The sequence below is a fragment of the Bufo bufo genome, chromosome 4 (genome assembly GCF_905171765.1).
Source record: "Bufo bufo chromosome 4, aBufBuf1.1, whole genome shotgun sequence".
Taxonomy (NCBI): domain Eukaryota; kingdom Metazoa; phylum Chordata; class Amphibia; order Anura; family Bufonidae; genus Bufo; species Bufo bufo.
Window position 1 is genome coordinate 212,472,328 of NC_053392.1, and position 20,889 is coordinate 212,493,216.

The 20,889-nt window shown below is 42.4% G+C and overlaps 1 protein-coding gene across 2 annotated transcripts in view; it reads left to right on the top strand.

Annotated features, from left to right (window-relative positions):
* The window catches only part of MFN1 (mitofusin 1), a 53,687-nt gene that overhangs the window by 3,513 nt on the left and 29,285 nt on the right, over positions 1-20,889 (top strand). For both annotated transcript variants that reach the window (XM_040428265.1, XM_040428266.1), the window contains exons 2-10: positions 3,515-3,634; positions 4,584-4,719; positions 5,526-5,688; positions 6,398-6,522; positions 11,160-11,268; positions 12,259-12,366; positions 12,607-12,760; positions 13,593-13,660; positions 18,128-18,249. In XM_040428265.1, coding sequence (XP_040284199.1) covers positions 3,520-3,634; positions 4,584-4,719; positions 5,526-5,688; positions 6,398-6,522; positions 11,160-11,268; positions 12,259-12,366; positions 12,607-12,760; positions 13,593-13,660; positions 18,128-18,249 — 1,100 coding nt within the window. In that variant the 5' untranslated portion in view covers positions 3,515-3,519. The remainder of the gene's footprint in view (positions 1-3,514; positions 3,635-4,583; positions 4,720-5,525; positions 5,689-6,397; positions 6,523-11,159; positions 11,269-12,258; positions 12,367-12,606; positions 12,761-13,592; positions 13,661-18,127; positions 18,250-20,889) is intronic.

Sequence of the window (20,889 nt, forward strand, 5' to 3'; positions counted from 1 at the left end):
TAGATGCTATGATGCGTCATGATGGAAATTTCTCTTGTGCTCCATTTTTAAGTTCTGTCAACGCAGCCAACGGTGTAAATGATGGATGATTTAGGCTACTTTCACACTAGCGTTTCTATTTTCCGGTATTGAGATCCGTCATAGGGTCTCAATATTGGAAAAAAACGCTTCCGTTTTGTCCCCACTCATTGTCAATGAGGACAAAACGTAACTGAACGGAATGCTCCAACATGCTTTCCGTTCTTATACCGGCGAGCAAACCGCAGCACGCGGAGGAAGACAGATCCGTCATGACCCACAATGCAAGTCAATGGGGACAGATCCGTTTTCTCTGACACAATAGAAAACTGATCCGTCTCCCATTGACTTTCAATTAAGTTCATGACGGATCCGTTAAAGATAATACAACCGGATCCGTTAATAACGGATGCAGATGGTTCTATTCTCAGTAACGGAAGTGTTTTAGCTGACCCCTGCCGGATCCAGCAAAAAGGCTAGTGTGAAAGTAGCCTAACTTCTGATTATATTACTTGTAAAATAATTATTGTAATAAAAAAAATCTCTGTGATTAATAAACTTCATGCCTCTCAGGCTACTTTCACACTAGCGTTCGGGGCTCCGCTTGTGAGCTCCGTTTGAAGAGTCTCACAAGCGGCCCCGAACGCATCCGTCCAGCTACCAATGCATTCTGAGTGGACGCAGATCCGCTCAGAATGCATCAGTCTGGCAGCGTTCAGCCTCCGCTCCGCTCAGCAAGCGGACACCTGAACGCTGCTTGCAGCGTTCGGGTGTCCGCCTGGCCATGCGGAAGCAAACGGATCCGTCCAGACTAAGGCCTCTTTCACACTTGCGTTGTCCGGATCCGGCGTGTACTCCACTTGCCGGAATTACACGCCGGATCCGGAAAAACGCAAGTGTACTGAAAGCATTTGAAGACGGATCCGTCTTCAAAATGCTTTCAGTGTTACTATGGCACCCAGGACGCTATTAAAGTCCTGGTTGCCATAGTAGGAGCGGGGAGCGGTATACTTACAGTCCGTGCGGCTCCCGGGGCGCTCCAGAATGACGTCAGAGCGCCCCATGCGCATGGATGACGTGCCATGCAATCACGTCATCCATGCGCTTGGGGCGCCCTGACGTCACTCTGGAGCGCCCCGGGAGCCGCACGGACGGTAAGTATACTGCTCCCCCGCTCCCCTCTACACTTTACCATGGCTGCCAGGACTTTAGCGTCCCGGCAGCCATGGTAACCATTCAGAAAAAGCTAAACGTCGGATCCGGCAATGCGCCGAAACGACGTTTAGCTTAAGGCCGGATCCGGATTAATGCCTTCCAATGGGCATTAATCCCGGATCCGGCCTTGCGGCAAGTCTTCAGGATTTTTGGCCGGAGCAAAAAGCGCAGCATGCTGCGGTATTTTCTCCGGCAAAAAAACGTTCCGTTCCGGAACTGAAGACATCCTGATGCATCCTGAACGGATTTCACTCCATTCAGAATGCATGGGGATAAAACTGATCAGGATTCTTCCGGCATAGAGCCCCGACGACGGAACTCTATGCCGGAAGAAAAGAACGCAGGTGTGAAAGAGCCCTTACAATGTAAGTCAATGGGGACGGATCCGTTTGAAGATGACACTATATGGCTCAATTTTTAAACGGATCCGTCCCCCATTGACTTTCAATGTAAAGTCTGGACGGATCCGTCTGAAGCTACTTTCACACTTAGAATTTTTTCTACAATATAATGCAGACGGATCCGTTCTGAACGGATCCCAAGTCTGCATTATCCGCTCTGAACGCAAGTGTGAAAGTATCCTCATATAGTTGTTTATGCCATTGCTATGTATATACCTGGACGTACTCGTCAGACTCCTACCGGCTTCCCCCACTGCCCAAAATAATGGATACCTTTGGCCATATAGTGTAGGTAAATCAATGTTGGGCTATGTTCACATCACGTTTGGCACATACTCCACATATATCTACCGGTTGCCATTCACAGAATCCAAAAAAAAAGGCTGTCCTTTTAGCCTTGGTCGGACAGGATACGTTGGTATATCTTTTTGGGGAATGTAATATCATAATGGATTACACTATTACAAAGATGTACAGTAAGAAAGAAATGACACTGTACCAAAACTGAAGGTCCCTGTATATTCTCCCTGTCCTGGCAGAACAACATTAATTGATTGACTTAAAAGGGCATCTGTCAGCAGTTTTGTACCTATGACACTGTCTGAACATTTACATGGGCACTTGATAGCTGAAGGCATCTGTGTTGGTCCCATGTTCATATGTGCCCACATTGCTGAGAAATATGATGTTTTAGTATAAATGAGCCTCTAGGAGCATCGGGGGAGTTGTGGTTACATCTAGAAGGTCTGCACCCTCTGCACTAGCAATAAAACTGCAGGGATTGCAGCAGTTGCAGAGAGAGCTGAGCCTCTAGGTGTAACCACAACGCCCCCGATACTCCTAGAGGCTCATTTATAGTAAAACTTCATATTACTCAGCAATGCGGGCACATATGACCATGGGACCAACACAGATGCTTTCAGCTGCCAAGTGCCCATGTAACAGGCCAGACAGTGTCATAGGTACAAATCTGCTGACGGATACCTCCAAAGATATCTGAAAATGTCTAAAAACTTTGTGGACTTTTTTAGATTGTTATATTGTCTACAGAATCTGTTTTCTACCAAGTAAATGCAGAATAACTTGTAGTATCTTGGAGCTGGTAGCAGTTGTCACAGGGTTGGAGAGTACATGGTAGTATAGTATATGGTATATAGTTGCAGTAGAACAGGCTCCCCACATTGCATTCAGGGCCTGGTGCCGCTGCAGATGTCTGGGATCTTAGCCAGTGCCTGGCAGTGTGTGACCTTCTTTCTCAAGGACAGAAAGGCTCTATGGAAGGAGTAAACAGTGTCATGTTTCCGGCACATCTGAATTCCAAGCTAACAGTCTGTGGAGTGATTTTTGGGAGGCACTTATCAGTAATGTAACATCTGACGTGTGAAAATCCAGTGGTTTATGTCTACAATTTGTTATTTTGCGAGTCTGAAAACTTAGAAGGTCGAACCTTCCCTGAGTGTGTTCCTATCAGTTCATGTACAGTGATGGCATTTTTTTCGTGATTTTTAAAGGGAACCTGTCACCAGTGACCTACCTGTTTTAATGGACATATTGTAGCTGTGATTCACCTGATTAAAACGCTGGTTTTCTTTTGTTGATCTCAGGCTCCATTCCCAAGTCATGATACATTTTCTTAATATGCACATTAGGCCTTTGGTGCAATGAGGGTGTCACCGTTGCTCTGATTGCACACAAGCTCCCCTCCTTTCTGTGGCCAAAACAGCCAGGTTGTCACTGACCACAGAAATGGGTGGAGCTTGGACTCAATGATCAGTGGCCACGCCCTCATTGCACCAAAGGCCTATTTTGCATATTAAGAACAAGTATCATAACTTAGAAACCGAGCCTCCTAATAAGTGCATTTTGTTTACGTTGCATAGAAATCATGGAAGAAAAGGGCGTCTCCCCCCTGAAGCACTTTGTGCAGGCGAAGAAAGCCATCACCTCCATCTTCGATCAGCTAGTAGACTACATCAGTGATGGCGTTACATTTGTAGAAGGTGAGAGGTTTCTTTTATATTTCTCCTGTGATTTGCAGTACATTGTATGTTCATGTGATAGACTGGCATAAAGACTGACCTGCTGTAAGGCTGGCCTTGTCAATACCTGTCTATAGTATGCGTGTCCAACCAGCACCTATTACTCCCAATCCTCCCATACATTTCCATGCTGAGGTCAGCCGAGCAAGCCACTGCCAGACACCAGCAGCAGTTCATCTTCCTGACTGTACTCTAAGCCCACATAAGCATAAGGTAATTGGCTAGTACCTCCGAAATCAGTGACTTTGGCAGACAGACATCTAATGTGTATGGCCAGACTAAGGCTTCCAAAGTTTAAGATACTGGAATTGTGACCAATGACTGGCATTTGAGATGCTAACAATGCTGTAAGCAGCCAGTCAGATTAAAGGGGTTGTCTGGCTTACAGATATTGCCAACCTATCCATCAGTGTCAGATTGGTGGGGGTCAAAGAACCGGTGCCGCCACAGCGCGGAAGCAGAAGACTCTGTACACTGTGTAGTTTCCACCGTATGGCAACTCAGCTCTTATTCACATGAATGGGAGCTGAGCTGCACAACAGCGCCACGGCCGCTACACAGTGTATGGACCTATCTACTTCCAACACCGCACCAAAACTGTAGAGTGTGAAAAGTCCTCACACAATTGTCATTTGTGCTTAAAGGAACACTCCGGGTCTAGTGGGGCAGTGTATGATACAGGATTTCATTCTTGGTGATTTTTTTTTAATCCCTGAGTCATGCACCGTCCCCTCGGAACCTGCTTTAGGCATAAGACAGTGGATCACGCTTCCTTTAAGCAGGTTCTAAGACCAAGCCTTTGATTGGGAGAGGTTGTTGCCGTGTCACTTGGTAGTAACTAGTAGAGCTGTGGTCCCATCTAGATGTTCTCTTTTGCATTTGATATGTATAACATATTATTCTTTAATAGAAACCTATCGAAATCCAGAATTAAGAAACATCACATCAGAAGATGACTTGAAGGAGATTCAGGGTTATAAAAAGAAACTGGCTGGGATTGGGGAAGTTTTGTCACGCAGACACATGAAGGTGGCCTTCTTTGGCAGGTATTTCTAGCATTTTTAAAGTTCTCCATAGTGAAGCTCCACTGAATAAAACTAAGGCATTCAGAGGCCAGGCACTTAATGAAAAGTTAAAGGGGTTGCCCACTTTCGGGGTCCATTTGGGCAGACCCTCCACAGGCCGGACCTGCAGAGAGTTGCCTGCTTAACTGCTCCCTGCCTCTCAGTTCCAGCTCCTTCTCTCCTCCGGTTCCTGCTGTTTGACCGTGGTCATGCAGTTGATGCAGCCAGTAGCTGACCACAGCGGTGACATGTCCCCATGCATCATGGCACGTAATGCATGGGGACACGTAGTTCTAGCAGCCCCATGACCCGCGTTACACAGGAAGTTTTACCAGCTGGAACCTAGTGGCGGGGAGCAGGAAAGTTTGTCCGACCATGTGGTGCGGTCTGTCTGAAAGGCCCCCACAAAGGTGGACAACCCCTTTAAGGCGTCTTGCACATGAGGCGAGGGCTGTCCCTGCAGATTCATACTATGGAGACAAAGGGGATCTGTGTGTCTAGGGAAGAATAACTTTGTAATACAGCATCCGTTTTTTTTTCTTTTTGGCTTTGTATAAAAAAAAAAAGCCTGAAATCCGAGGTATGCAGTGAAACAGTGGAGTCCTGTACTCCTCTATGGGTGCCATGTTATTAATGCGTCATGTGCATGAGGCCTGATACTACTTATCCACTTACTTCTCCATCCTCATGGGCAGGAATGATTATGTATTAATGTGTCCAAAATGAATATTCCTCTGTGCCAGTTTTATGATGACGGATACATTTTTGGTTATCCATTATTGTTTCAGAACGAGCAGTGGTAAGAGCTCAGTGATAAACGCCATGCTGTGGGACAAGGTCTTGCCCAGTGGCATAGGACATACCACTAACTGCTTCCTTAGTGTGGAGGGGACGGATGGAGACAAAGCTTACTTGATGACAGAAGGTTCTGAGGAGAAAAAGAGTGTAAAGGTGACTGCAGTGAGAAGCTGGCTGATCATTATGTAGCATCAAAAACCCAAAAGAAGTGATGCTCACCTCCATCAATCCCCTGCTATTCCCATTCACTGCTACCTTGGTCCTCACTGGTCTTTGCTTCCTGGTCCCTGTCCACCTGCAGAAAATGGCGTTTGGCTGAGTGTTTGAGAGGGCCCCGGAAGTAGAGAGCAGCACAACCTGCTGAATGGGAGGGGTAGAAGGGAGTATCATCCACTTAAAGGGGTTCTCCGGGCTTTTAAGATTGACCAATCCTCAAGATCAGTGGGGGTTCGACACACCCAGCACCCCTGCCTGTATGAAGGGAAGGTGCGCGAGTGCTCTCCCTGCTGCTATGCCTATAAAGAGCAGGAAGAGAGATGGAAGGCTGCACACGTGCAACTTCCCTTCATACAGCTGATTGGTGAGGGTGCTGGGTGTCGAACCCCCGCCGATCTGATATTGATGACCTATCCTGAGGTTAGGTCATCAATATTAAAAACTTGGAGAGCCCCTTTAAAAGGGGTTGGCCTCATTTGAGGGCCGTTGGCCATGTCACCAGATCTGTTGACTCTCCGTGAGTTCATGCAGGTGACAAGTTGCTGTAATGTCGGTCTGCTACAAACTGGACTAGATTGAAATCCTAAAATGTCCTTTATGTAGTAGTTCTTGTGCATAGAGCTAACAAAGTCTTTTCTCCGCACAGACTGTGAATCAGCTGGCACATGCCCTTCATATGGATAAAGATTTGGAGGCGGGTTGTCTTGTACATGTCTTCTGGCCCAAAGCAAAATGTGCACTTCTTAGAGATGACTTGGTTCTTGTAGACAGGTGAGACTTAAGTGTGATGCCACGTAAGTTATTCTCACCATTCTCTTGTATCAGCATGGTACACCTGTATCTAGAACTTACAAGGGCTTCCTTAGTTACCCCATTTCACTATATTCCTATGCCCAGTTCTCGGATGTGGAAAGGATTTATAAGAGAGTACAAATTCTTACACCAGTAGGTTTCTATGGAAAGAGACTGGAACATAGATTTATGTGACCAGAAACATACATAAGGTATTAAAAATCATAATTACTGTTCTGCTTTGTAAGTGCTAGTACAGGAATGCACAGATTCCTGCAGACTATAGGAGCTTGGTGGACTTTTTTTTTTAGCCAGACAGTTCCATAGACATCAATAGAAAGGAGCCCCAAAAATGTGTTAAATCTGCAGTGTGCATATTTAAAAAAAAAAAAATGTGCAGCATTTTGGTGAAATAAAATTTCCAATGATGAACCTAAGGCTACTTTCACACTGGCGTTTCTGGGTCCGCCTGTTAGATCCGTTTCAGGGCTCTCACAAGCGGCCCAAAACGGATCAGTTTAGTCCCAATGCATTCTGAAAGGATAAGGATCCGTTCAGAATGCATCAGTTTGCCTCCGTTCAGCCTCCATTCCGCTCTGGAGGCGGACACCAAAATGCTGCTTGCAGCGTTTTGATGTCCGCCTGATGATGCGGAGCCAAACGGATCCGTCCTGACTTACAATGTAAGTCAATGGGGACGCATCCGTTTTCACTCACACAATATGGTGCAATTGAAAACGGATCCGCCTCCCATTGACTTTCAGTGTAAGTCAAAACGGATCCGTTTGCATTTATAATTTTTTTTTTTTTGTTCATGGTAATGCAAACGGATCCGTTCTGAACGGATACAAGCGTTTGCATTATAGGTGCGGATCCATCTGTGCAGATACCAGACGGATCCGCACCTAACGCAGGTGTGAAAGTAGCCTAAGGTGTTGGCCAACCCAAAAAGTAATTGCATGCAAAAGGTGACATAAGTGATCTTAAAGGGATATCCCTGTTCCAGTGCCGTGGTTCCTGTCCCTGCTGGACTGGACGTGGTAGTCTTCTTTATACACACATGTGACTGCTGCTAGCCAATTAGAGACCTCAGTGGTCACATGCACACATCGCACGTGGTACACTGCAAAGGTGGTTTGAACTGTCCAGCCACCCTTCAAATTCTATTTGATGTCTGACAACCTCTTTAACCGCCTCACGTCCGCCCATAGGATATAAACGTCCTATGGGTGGACGTCTATTTCTGACAGCACGTTTTAAAACGTCCTGTCAGAAATAGCAGCTGCACGCTAATCGTGCAGCTGCTGATCGGGTTGCCCGCTGTCAGTGACAGCAGGGCAACCCTAAGACAAGGCAGGGACAGTGCCCAGGTGTCCCTGCCTTCACGATCGCTGCAGACACATCGCTCACCGAGCGCTGTGTCTGCAGAGCAGGAAGCGCTGTGCGCTTCCTGTTCCGGCCCGGCGGTCATGTGACCGCCGTGACCGGAGAGTGCAGGGGCTGTGTGAGGTCTCTCAGAGACCTCGATCAGCCCTGCTGTGAGGCTGTACAGCGCAGGATTGCTGCTGTACAGCCTCTATAGGGGTGCATTTGTCCTGTAACTGGGGCTACTATGTCAGCCCCAGTTACAGGAGAAATCAACAGTGTAAAAAAAAATAAAAAGTGAAGTAAATGTCCCCCAGAGGTCTTGTATGACCTTATGGGGGACGAAAAGTGTAAAATAAAATAAAAATAAAATAAAGGGTTGAAAAAATAAAATAAAAAAAAGTTTCACATGTAAAAAAAAAAAAAAAATCCCAAGTAAGGAATAAAAAAAAAAATTTTAAATAGAAAAAATTAAATAAAATAGACATATTTAGTATTGCCGCGTCCGTAAAAACCAGCTCTATAAAAATATCACATGACCTAACCTCTCGGGTGAACACCGTAAAAAAAAACTGTCAAAACAAGCAATTTTTGTCACCTTGCATCACAAAAGGTGCAACACCAAGTGATCAAAAACGCGTATGTCCCACAAAATGGTACCAATAAAACCGTCACCTCATCCCGCAAAAAATGAGCCCCTACATAAGAAAATCTCTCAAAAAATAAAAAAACTATAGCTCTCAGAACATGGACACATTAAAACATTATTTTTTGGTTTCAAAAATGCTATTATTGTGTAAAACTTTAAATGAGAAAAAGTATACATATTAGGTATCGCCACGTCCGTAACAATCTGCTCTATAAAAATGTCACTTGACTGAACCCCTCAGGTGAACGCTGTAAAAATAAATAAATAGAAACTGTGCTAAAACAACCAATTTTTTGGTCACCTTGCCCCATAAAGTGTTATAATGAATGATCAAAAAATCATATGTACCCAAAAATAGTACTAATAAAACTGGCACCTTATCCCCTAGTTTCCAAAATGGGGTCACTTCTTGGGAGTTTCTACTGTAAGGGTGCATCAGGGGGCTTCAAATGGGACATGGCATCTAAAAACCATGTGGAGTTCCTTTCCTTCTGCGCCCTGCCGTGTGCCCATACAGCAGTTTATGACCACATGTAGGGTGTTTCTGTAAACCGCAGAATCTGGGTAATAAATATTGAGTTTTGTTTGGCTGTTAACCATCGATGTGTTAAAGAAAAAATTGATTAAAATGGAAAATCTGCCAAAAAAGTGAAATTTAAAAATTTGATCTCCATTTTCCTTTAATTCTTGTGGAACGCCTAAAGGGTTAACAAAGTTTGTAAAATCGGTTTTGAATACCTTGAGGGGTGTAGTTTCTACAATGGGGTCATTTATGGGGGTATCCACTATGTAGGCCCCACAAAGTGACTTCAGACCTGAACTGGTCCTTATAAAGTGGGTTTTGGCAATTTTCTTAAAAATTTGAAGAATTGCTTCTAAACTTCTAAGCCTTCTAACGTCCTAAAAAAATAAAATGACATTTCCAAAATGATGCCAACATAAAGTAGACATATGGGGAATGTTAAATAATAAATATTTTATGAGGTATCACTTTCTGTTTTAAAAGCAGAGAAATTGAAATTTAGAAAATTGCGAATTTTTCAAATTTTTGGGTAAATTTGGGATTTTTTCATAAATAAAGGTGAAATATTTTGACTCAAATTTCTGACTATCATGAAGTACAATGTGTCACGAGAAAACAATCTCTGAATGACTTGGATAAATAAAGGCGTTCCAAAGTTATTACCACATAAAGTGAGATATGTCAGTTTTGCAAAATTTGGCCTGGTCAGGAAGGGGGCAAAGGGCCCAGATGGGAAGTGGTTAAATACACACAAGAGCTAAGCTCACCACTCAACCTGGTGCCTGTATGTAGTGCTGAATACAGCCCTCTTCAAGGAGCCTCACTTTAAAACCATGGGACAGGCGCCATATCTTTGTTGGTTCACACTGTCCTACTATGGTGTCATCCTGCTTTGCTGATCTCTGTAGGGAGCAGTAAACCAAGATGACACCATGGTAGGAAAGAGTGAGCCAACAAACGTGGTGCCTATCCCATGGTTTTACAGTGGTTGTGAGCAATGAAGTGAGATCTTCCAGCATGATAAATACAGTAAGTCATAACTGCAGATCACATCAACATAAGGGTTCATTCACCTGTTCAGTATTTTACGCAGATTTCTGTGCAGATTCCTCCCCAAAATCAGAATTTAATTCCTAAAACTACATCCTATGAATCTGAAAAAGGGTTTGATAACCCCATTCATAAATCCACAAAAATTAGTAGCATGTTAATTATTCCTGCAGATTCCGCATGGAAAAGCCATCAGATTAGCCCATGTGGATTAAATCGGGCTGATCCTTGTGTATACGGTATCTGTGGCACATATCTGCACCAGAAATCCGAGTTCCAGTGTCGGATTTCTGCCATCGATCCAGTAGTAAATATGTACCAGTATACTGCAAATCCAAAGGTGTGAACATGCCCTAAATAGACCAAACTGTTGAAGAGTTAGTTCAGTGATGGCTAACCTCCAGCTATGGTGAAACTACGACCCCCAGCATGCTCCATTCATTTCTACGGAGTTCTGAGAACAGACAAGCAAGTGTGCATCTTGCGAGTCGTAGTTTTACCACATCTGGAGGTTAGCCATCACAGGGTTAGTTGATGCCCTCAAAAACTGTACTGACTGTAGTAATACAATCTGTAATCCAGCTTTAGTCGTCAAGTTGTTTTTGCATTAGCGAATACTTGAATGCAGAAAGGTGCTTGAACCCACAGAGCAAAACCATTCATTGCAGGGTCTTCAGACCCTCACAGATCCAAAATGCCTCATCTGTCAAACTGCACCTCTGTGCGTTCCTCTGTATTATGTTTCACACTGGTAAGAATATACAAGTTGAATGCTTGAATCTATCTACACCGCTCTGTCTTGTATGCCTTTATCTTGCCTGTAAATTGACCGTACTTCTGTTCGGTGTTGCCCAGCCAGAGCTGTTGGCATTTCAGTGTATGGAGTTATTTGTTAGTACATGCGATTTGCAAACTATCATTTTACTGTTGTAGTCACTCATTTTATGTATACTGTGAGGTTTTATATGTGAGTATATTATCAAAACTATTGGCTATGCTTTCTAAAAGAAGTATACCGTCTTATTGCAGCCCTGGAACAGATGTGACTACAGAGCTAGACAGCTGGATCGATAAGTTTTGTCTTGATGCCGATGTATTTGTTCTGGTGGCTAATTCAGAATCTACACTTATGAACACGGTAATACAGGATTACAAGTGTCAAATCTGTTCTTTTTGTTGTGCCTGTATCTGCAAATCAGAAAATAAATCGCTATGCACATACTAGGCAGCATGGATTATCCAGGCAGTCTATGCTCACCCACTCTGACTTAGTGTGCCTTGTCCTACCTGAAGTCATATTTTTATGTAGTTTTCAATAGGACTGCAGGAAACCCTACTACAGTCAGCTATTGGGGATGGTGGATCCAGGGGCGTAGCTATAGGGGGTGCAGAGGTAGCAGTCGCTACCGGGCCCAGGAGCCTGAGGGGGCCCAAAAACCCTTGTGCCACATAAGACACTGACATTATAGAAAGTGCATGCTTTTCAATTTACACCTCTGGCTGGAAGGAAAGGGTTAGGTCAAGAATTTGGCATGAGGGGGTGCCCTTTCAATGTTTGCCTCTGGCAGCAGGAAGGCTATGTGCTCACCTGCCCCTTGCCAACAAGCACTAAAGGAATGGGGGCCCAAGCTGAACTCTTGCACCAGGGCCCATGAGCCTTTAGCTACGCCCCTGGGTGGATCCTGTGTTATCTATATATAGAGGTGATATCTGTCATTGTAATTTTGTAAGCCCTGGCGGGCAGGGTCCGCTCTCCTTCTGTACCAGTTTGTAACTTTTCTTGTTCATGCTTAGTGCAATTGTCTGTATTATGTATGTATACCCCATTTCATAGAAAGAATGGCCCTTTAATAATAAAAACAATTGTAATCCTGCCTGTATTGATAAGCAGATGGCTGAAAGTGATCTGTGCAGACAAATAAATGCTGCCTGTTATTATGCTTAGTGGACAGTGCAAAAATCTAAGGATCTTTTGGATTTTTCAACCTAGATAGCGACATGGAAATTTAAAAATAACATCGCCGACAATGCTTTAAAAATGTATTTAACATAAAAACCTGATTTTCTCATGCCCTATGTTCTGCAGTGAAGATATATATAAAACTTCTTCTTATCTATACCGTTTTAGGAAAAACATTTCTTTCATAAGGTCAATGAGAGACTTTCTAAGCCAAATATTTTTATCCTAAATAATCGCTGGGACGCGTCCGCCTCTGAACCAGAGTACATGGATGATGTAAGTTGAACTTTGTAATATATTTATATGTATTTAGCACTGTATTTATCTGATACCGAGACTCCTTAATTAATAACTGTTAGTATTGTGCTTCTTATATTTGGTGGCTGTGTGTTCAGGGTAACTATACTGGGTATACTCTGTACAGCTGATGTGCCGCTCTTTTCTTGTGTATATTAGATGGCGGTTTTTGTACAGTTGCACGATACTGACATTATATTCTGCTATCCATACGGGCAGGTGCGCAAACAACACACTGAGCGGTGCCAGTCTTTTTTGGTGGATGAATTGAAAGTAGTAGATCGTTCAGAGGCACAAAATCGCATATTTTTTGTTTCTGCCAAAGAAGTTCTGAGTGCCAGGATGCACAAGGCACAGGGGATGCCTGAGGCTGGTAGGTGGAGCGCAACTTCAAGTACAGAGGACTTATTGTTCTTCTTTTACCCTGATTGTAATCCATTTTTAGCATGCTATAGGAATTCTGATTGCTGAATGCCAATCATTCCAGCAACATCCTTGTCATCTTTTCCGTCTGTCTCATTTAGTGTTTATTCATAATCATACATATTTGTACAGTACATGAAATGGACCCAGACACAGACAAGTCACATTAATATGACCACCATAAACTTTAATGGGTGTGTTTGGTCCAGAAATTAAAACTGATCAAAGCTGCATAAAAAAAAACCTCCTTCTGAATATACTCATTGAATTCAGAGAACATGAACCGCACACGTCCTTGATTCACTGACTTGAATAAGGCCTTAGGGCTGTAGGAACGCTAGTTAGTAATGATCTGCCTGTGTAAACATGCCAACGATTACCCGATGAATGAACGAATGCTTGTTCATTGAGTAATCGCATATTTTATGCGGTCACAAAAATCATCCTTTTTTTTTGTGGCAGATCATGCTGTCTAATGACGATTCACTGCCGGCAAATAATAATTCTGTATGGGGGCGAGTGATGACATTAGCCGGGGAGGACATCGCTGCCTCTCCTTCACTGACGAACAGGCATTGTTCCTTCCTGACAATCGTAATGCTCATCTGCAGGTGTAATACAGCTTATTTTACAGTTATTGAACAGAGCTTACAATTTATCTCCGCAGACTTTTAAAGAGCCTAGGGGGTGAGAGGAGTAGAATTGAAATGTTATGTAACACCTTAGTCCATCAACAAAACCTTAGTATTTTCATGTCCTGTTCTGCTTTTTTTCTTCTCTAGGTGGAGCTCTTGCTGAGGGATTTGAGATCAGGTTCTTGGAGTTTCAGAGATTTGAAAAACTGTTTGAGGTACATTGTTGTTATTTAGTATGAGATCCATCCAGCTTTCCTGGTTATATAGTGGATGTAGACTCGGTAAAGCAGTTCATGTAGTTCCTAGTGTTGAGGTGCTGTAGTAGTGCACCGGTAACACGATCAATAGAAACAAACCCACTCACTTCAGACTGTTTATTATAAAGAACACTGCATGGATTATTACAAGCCTAACTAGAGGATGTGATAAGGCAATGTGTTCCTCCTGTGCACTTACTAACCTCTCCTGTCTCAGTCTTTCCTCCATGTCTGTTCCTTCCTAATCTAGCTCTAGCAGTGTGTGCTAACTTGTCAGCTTGTTGTTCGTCATTGCTGACCTCTAGATTCATTTCTTTGGGGGACAATAACCCATTTTCTTCTCATTTTCTGCTTTCTTCACCTTTTTAATCTTATTTCATTTGATATGCTTGAGTGAGAATTATGTATAAAAAAATGTTCTTCCCTTCTTTTTCCTACTAAGTATATATTAGGCTTTACACATGACCTAGATATTACAGGTAGCTAACACCATCTAGGCTTATAGGTGTTGGGTATTCAGCTCCCTTGTAGGTTCCTCCCAATCCTTTGAGTTGTGAGTTTATATGGACGTTTCCTCTTGTATGGAAGTGTAATTGGCCTCCTAAGGCTGGGTTGTAGAGATTATTATGTACACAGTCCAAATGATCTAGTCTGTCGGATTATCTCGACCTTCCCATGGTTCTATTAAAATGGTGATGGGAAGGGTCTAGAAAGTATAAGGCTTAGAATTTCACTTTCCCATCCTTGCAAATTTCTCTGCTAAGCCAAGTATCTAGGAGACTGTAAACCCCAGAAGCATTCAAGCCACAAAGGGTCCAAGATCTAAAATAGCCCCTACAGGAGAGAAAAGATGGCACATACAAAACATCACCATGGGGGGAGATTTATCTTGTAGTTTGAGACAGAGTTCCAAAAGGGGGCGAAAATGGGACGTGGCCAGCTACCCTGACAAATGTATCTTCATTTAGGCCAGAATGAAGACAAATCGACTGCAGCTCTGAGCTGTCGTAGATTTATGTCTAGGTGAACAGACTGCTGGAGGATGCACCTAATTTATGACCAGGCCTGCTCCTCATCATAAATTTGGCGCATCCTCGGGTTATGAAGCCCGGCGCAGGCCTCAGTGTTTGTTTTTACACTGCTCTGCGCACACTGAATAAGGGCCGAATGATTGTTACTACGATTGTTTGCCCCCCGTTCAGTTTGTATATTGTTAGCAGCACATTCTGTGTGTACACGGAGAGATGTACTGTGGACAAGCAACAATTTTTGGTGTCACATTAAAGATGCCACCACCCAAAAAACTAGTGTACACATTTGCTGGCATGTTTTCATGAGGCAGTGATTGGGAACCAGTATTTTTCACTCCCATTCATTGACCATGTTAAAGGGCCCTAAGTTGCCCACATGTAGTGCTACATAGCATTAAAGAATGCCCAGGATCCGCATGCGAATAAAGTAAAATGAAAGCTTCACTCTCATGCTTAATTGATTTCAGTGTGAAAGGTCAGAAAGTTAAAGAGCACCTGTCACCAAAAAAATATACAATGCAATCTGAAAGCACATTGTTATAGAGCAGGAAAAGCTGAGCAGATATATTGTTTTGAAGGAAAAGATTCAGTAGAACCTGTAATTTATACATTTATATTTCAGCTTTTTCTACCTCCTGTGAAGAACTATGGGTACAAGAGGGCAGGGTTATCAGTGATTGATAGCACTGTGTGTGTAAGTGTGAATACAGAGATAGCGATTTCCTGTTTTTGTTCAATTAGGATTACCATAATTATTATTATTATTTGCCAAATGCCAGAATAATGAGAGGTTAAGGCATTTTTATTACTTTCTGCAAAGTCAACATTTTGGATATCATTCCACAAGCTTCTGACAATATAGTTGGTTGGAATTTGGGCCTATTCCTCCTGACAAAACTGGTGTAACTCAGCCATGTTTGTTGGTCGCCTTGCTCGCACCTGCCCTTTCAGCTTTGCCCATACATTTTCAATAGGATTGAGATCAGGGCTTTGTGATGGCCACTCCAAAACATTGACTTTGTTATCCTTATTCTGTCAGCAGGAAAATGGTTATTAACCTGGCTGATTTTAGTGATTGTGCTAATGTCAGCTGAACATAACTATATTAGTGCCATCACTAATGTCAGCCAGGTTAATAACCATTTTCCTGCTGACAGAAACCCTTAAGCCACTTTGTAACCAGTTTGGCATATGCTTTGGGTCATTGTCCATTTGGAAGACCCATTTCCACCCAAGCTTTAACTTTCTGGCTGATGTCTTGAGATGTTGCTTCAGTATTTCCACATAATCTTCTTTCCTCATGATGCCTTCTATTTTGTGAAGTCCACCAGTCCCTCCTGCAGCAAAACAACCCCACAACATGATGCTGACACCCCCATGTTTCACAGTTGGGATGGTGTTCTTAGGCTTCCAAACTTCTCCCTTTTTCCTCCAAACGTAACGATGGTCATTATGGCCAAAAAGTTAAATTTTAGTTTCGTCAGACCATAGGGGATGTCTCCAAAAATGTAGGTCTTTGTTACTCTGTGCATTTGCAAACATTAATCTGGCCTTTTTATGTTACTTTTGGACTAATGGCTTCTTCCCAGCAGAGTGGCCTTTCAGCCCATGTTGATACAGTACTCGTTTCACTGTGGATATTGACACAATCTTAATAGCTTCCGCCATCATCTTCACAAGGTCTTTTGCTTTTGTTCTTGGGTTGATATGCAGATGTCGGACCAAAGCACGTTCATCTCTGGGACACAGAACCTGTCTCCTTCCTGAGCGGTATGATGGCTGGACATTCCCATCTTGTTTGTACTTGCCTATAATTGTTTGTACAGATGAACGAGGCACATTCAGGTATCTTGAAATTGCACCCAAGGTTGAGCAAGACTTGTGCAAGTCCACAATTCTCTCCCTGATATCTTGACTGATTTCTTTAGACTTTCCCATGATGCTACACAAAGAAGCAGTGTGTTTCAGGTGCATTTAAATACATCCACAGGTGTGTCTTTAAATAACTCAGATGTTGCCAACAAACCTAACAGAAGCTTCCAAACACATGACATCATCATGTGGGCAGTCCAGAATTGTTTAAAGGCATAGTAATCTTAGTGTATGTAAACTTTTGACATTGCAGAAAGTAATAAAAATGCCTTAAAACATTCTCTCTCATATTATTCTGGCATTTGGCAAAAAATTATAATTATGGTAATCCTAATTGACCAAAAACAGGAAAGGTTTATTCTGATTTCATGTCTGATATTGAGGAAAAACATGCATATGTGTCTTTTTATATAGTGTATGTTAACTTCTGGTTTCAACTGTATAATCTGCTCAGCTTCTCCTGCTCTATAAGGGTCCATTCACATGTCTGTATGTGTTTTGCGGATCCGCTAAACACTGACACCGGCAATGTGCGTTCCGCATTTTGCTGACCACACATCGCCGGCACTCTCCTAGAAAATGCCTTTTCTTGTCCGCAATTTTATTTTTAATTTTTTTGTGGAACGGAAGTGCAGATCCGCAAATGCGGACAGTACATTCGGGTGCCATTGAAAATGAATGGGTCCGCACCTGTTCCTCAAAATTGCGGGACGGATGCTGACCCATTTTGCAGACGTGTGAATGGACCCTAATATGGTGCTCTCAAATTGCATTGTATTTTTGGGTGACAGATGCTCTTTAAAGGGGTATAGCCATCTCAGCCATTCATGGCTGGAGCTACAGAAGCAAATGAGTTGTCTGTGCTACACTATATCCATAGCTCCTATTAACTTCTATGGGAGTTACTAAAACAGTGTAGCACGGCCTACCGGGCTGTTTCTATAACCCTCTGGCTTCCATATGCGATGGGTATTCCGACATCAGGCATGAATAGCTGAGATTTTAATACCTATTTAAAAATACAATAGTGGATGAGAGGTCTTAATGGTTTGCCTCTCCATCGCTATATAACGTTTCAACTGAATAGAGTTAGCGAGCAGAGTTGTCACTTTTAACCATGGTGAAGATCAGTGGCACAGGATTACAGATCCCAACTGACTGTAATAGAAATTAGTCAGCTTTGGGTGAGGTCATTACATTTCTTTTCCTCACCTCTATAATAGTGATTGAACTAATGTGCTCCATTCCATCTCATGATGTATACCGGGCAGTCATTTCTCCTTGGTTGTATTTTGTTTTCTGCTAATACACATTACTGTGCTAAGCGGATTGTGGAAGGACACAGGCCTGCTGGTCCATCTTCATACCTCATGTTTCTTTTTCATTATGCCATGTCTTTAGTTTGAGTTTCATTTGCGCAGCAGCAGGTCCTTTCCTCAGGCACTAGTGTCACCTGCCTTTTCTTATTCCTGACTTGATTTGGATGGGATCACAGTAATGTGTTGTGACTTGGGCCCCACAGGAATGTATCTCGCAGTCAGCAGTGAAAACAAAGTTTGAGCAGCACACTATCAGAGCTAAACATATTACAGATACTGTAAAAGACATAATGGATGCCATTAACGTGGAGGCTGCTGATAAAAGGTAAGCAGACCTGTTTTTCTATATATCTCCAGGGGTGTTAAGTGCCAAACTAAGAACAGTCTTAAATGGGGTCCACAAGCTGTTTTTCCCAGGAGCTCCTGCTAGAAAGGTAGCCGATAGTCACTCCGTCCCATGTAGCGCTGAGCTTTTCCACAATGTAAAGCTGGCCATAGATTTTAGATAACGATCGGCCAATCAGTCATTCATGCGAACGATCCCACCAACTAAACTGCCCGACCAGGGGTCTGTATTTTATAAAAACAGACTCCCTGGTGCTTGAGCACAATGGAAAGTGATCGACTGAATTCAGCGTATCATGCCATCAACATGCAGTTTTGTCCGATGAATGGCCGAAGTTTTCCATCAAGGTGGATTGCATTTTTCAGCAGACAAGAGTCTGCCATCGGCGATAGTTCGTTTGCGCTAGTTTTCAAACAACAGTTGGCCAGTATGGCCAAAATCTGCCGTCCTGGCCGACTTTAATCCTACGTGAATGGCCACCTTAAATTGAAGGCACTTGGCATTTTTGTAATACAATGTTTTGCCTTGCCCTTCTAGAGTGAGAGCTCCCCCCCCCCCCCCCCCCCACACACTTATTATCTGCATCTGTCCTATTGGTGTAAAACCCTTGAAATTGTAATCTGTTTTCCTGATATTTTGAAGGGGTTTTCCGGGATTTTTATATTGATAGCCTCTTCCTAGGGCACGTCAAATTAATGGGGATGAGCTGCAATACCAGGCACAGGCACTCTCCAATGGATGGCGCTGTGAGGAGGCTAAGGAGCTCACCAGAACTATGGTGAGCACCCTGGCTTCCTCAAACAGACTATCTCATATTTATGACCTATCCTGATGGTAGGCTATGAATATGAAAATCCTGGAAAACCTCTTTTAATTCTGTAACTGCAGCAAAATCCCAATTAAGTTGCTCCATATAAATTTGTAAATGTAATAGCACTTTCCAAGATAGATAACGTTATAATAGTTTAATGAAACATGTGATACTATACCTCACAATATCTTTGTACAGAAGCTGTGGATGCACAAACTAGGGGGACAACATATGTACATGGGTAAAGAATAGATTAAGGGACAGAAAGCAGAGTCGTAAATGGTTTATGCCCAAAATGGGCTAAAGCGATCACTGGAGGACCAAAAGCAGCATTTGGCCTAGTTCTCTTTAGAAGGGACCTGTCACCAATCTGCAGGCAGCATGTTATAGAGCAGGATTTGCTGAGCAGATTGATTGATATATAGCGTTATAACAAAAGATTCAATAAAACATGCAATTTATACATTTAAATCTCTGCACATTCTGGGCTTAGGAGTCGTAGGACTTAGGTCCTCAGTGACTGACAACTAAGGCCACATTCACAAGAAGGTGAACATCCATTAAAAACGGCAGACTTTTTTTCTCTGACTTTCTGGGAAACAGACGTTAAAGGCTATGTACACCTTTGGTGGCAATTTTATTAAATTGGACAATAAGTTTCGGGGACACTCACCTGCTAACTGGTGCCTGGCCTGCTGACCATCTTTCAGTAAGAAACGTATTATTGATTATGAACACAAATGGGCTGGCTCAGTTATTTGCCTTTACTTATTCTACCATCAATAAAAATACATTCCATACAATCCATAAAAAATAAAAATTATATCTTTGATTTTGTGATCCCAGAGCTTTAAATGCGGAGCTCACGCATAAAATTAAATTAAAAAAATTATGTTTTAATGTTTTTATTTTATGCATGAGCTCTGCATTTAAAGGACTGGGATCACAGAATCAAAGATATAATTTTTATTTTTTATGGATCGTATGAAATGTATTTTTTATGAATTGTATGGAATATATTTTTATCATTTTGAGCTGAAAATCATTTTTTCAGTTGGTCTATTTTTTAACCACTTAAGGACCACAGGTTTATACCCCCCTAAAGACCAGGCCCTTTTTTACAAATCGGCACTACACTACTTTCACCGTTTATTGCTCGGTCATGCAACTTACCACCCAAATGAATTTTACCTCCTTTTCTTCTCACTAATAGAGCTTTCATTTGGTGGTATTTCATTGCTGCTGACATTTTTACTTTTTTTGTTATTAATCGAAATTTAACGATTTTTTTGCAAAAAAATGACATTTTTCACTTTCAGTTGTAAAATTTTGCAAAAAAAACGAGATCCATATAGAAATTTTGCTCTAAATTTATAGTTCTACATGTCTTTGATAAAAAAAAAAATGTTTGGGTAAAAAAAAAAATGGTTTGGGTAAAAGTTATAGCGTTTACAAACTATGGTACAAAAATGTGAATTTCCGCTTTTTGAAGCGGCTCTGACTTTCTGAGCACCTGTCATGTTTCCTGAGGTTCTACAATGGCCAGACAGTACAAACACCCCACAAATGACCCCATTTTATTTTTTGTCACAAGTTAGCGGAAAATGATGATTTTTTTTTTTTTTTCTTTTTTTTTTCTTACAAAGTCTCATATTCCACTAACTTGTGACAAAAAATAAAAACTTCTATGAACTCACTATGCCCATCACGAAATACCTTGGGGTCTCTTCTTTCCAAAATGGGGTCACTTGTGGGGTAGTTATACTGCCCTGGCATTATAGGGGCCCAAATGTGTGGTAAGGAGTTTG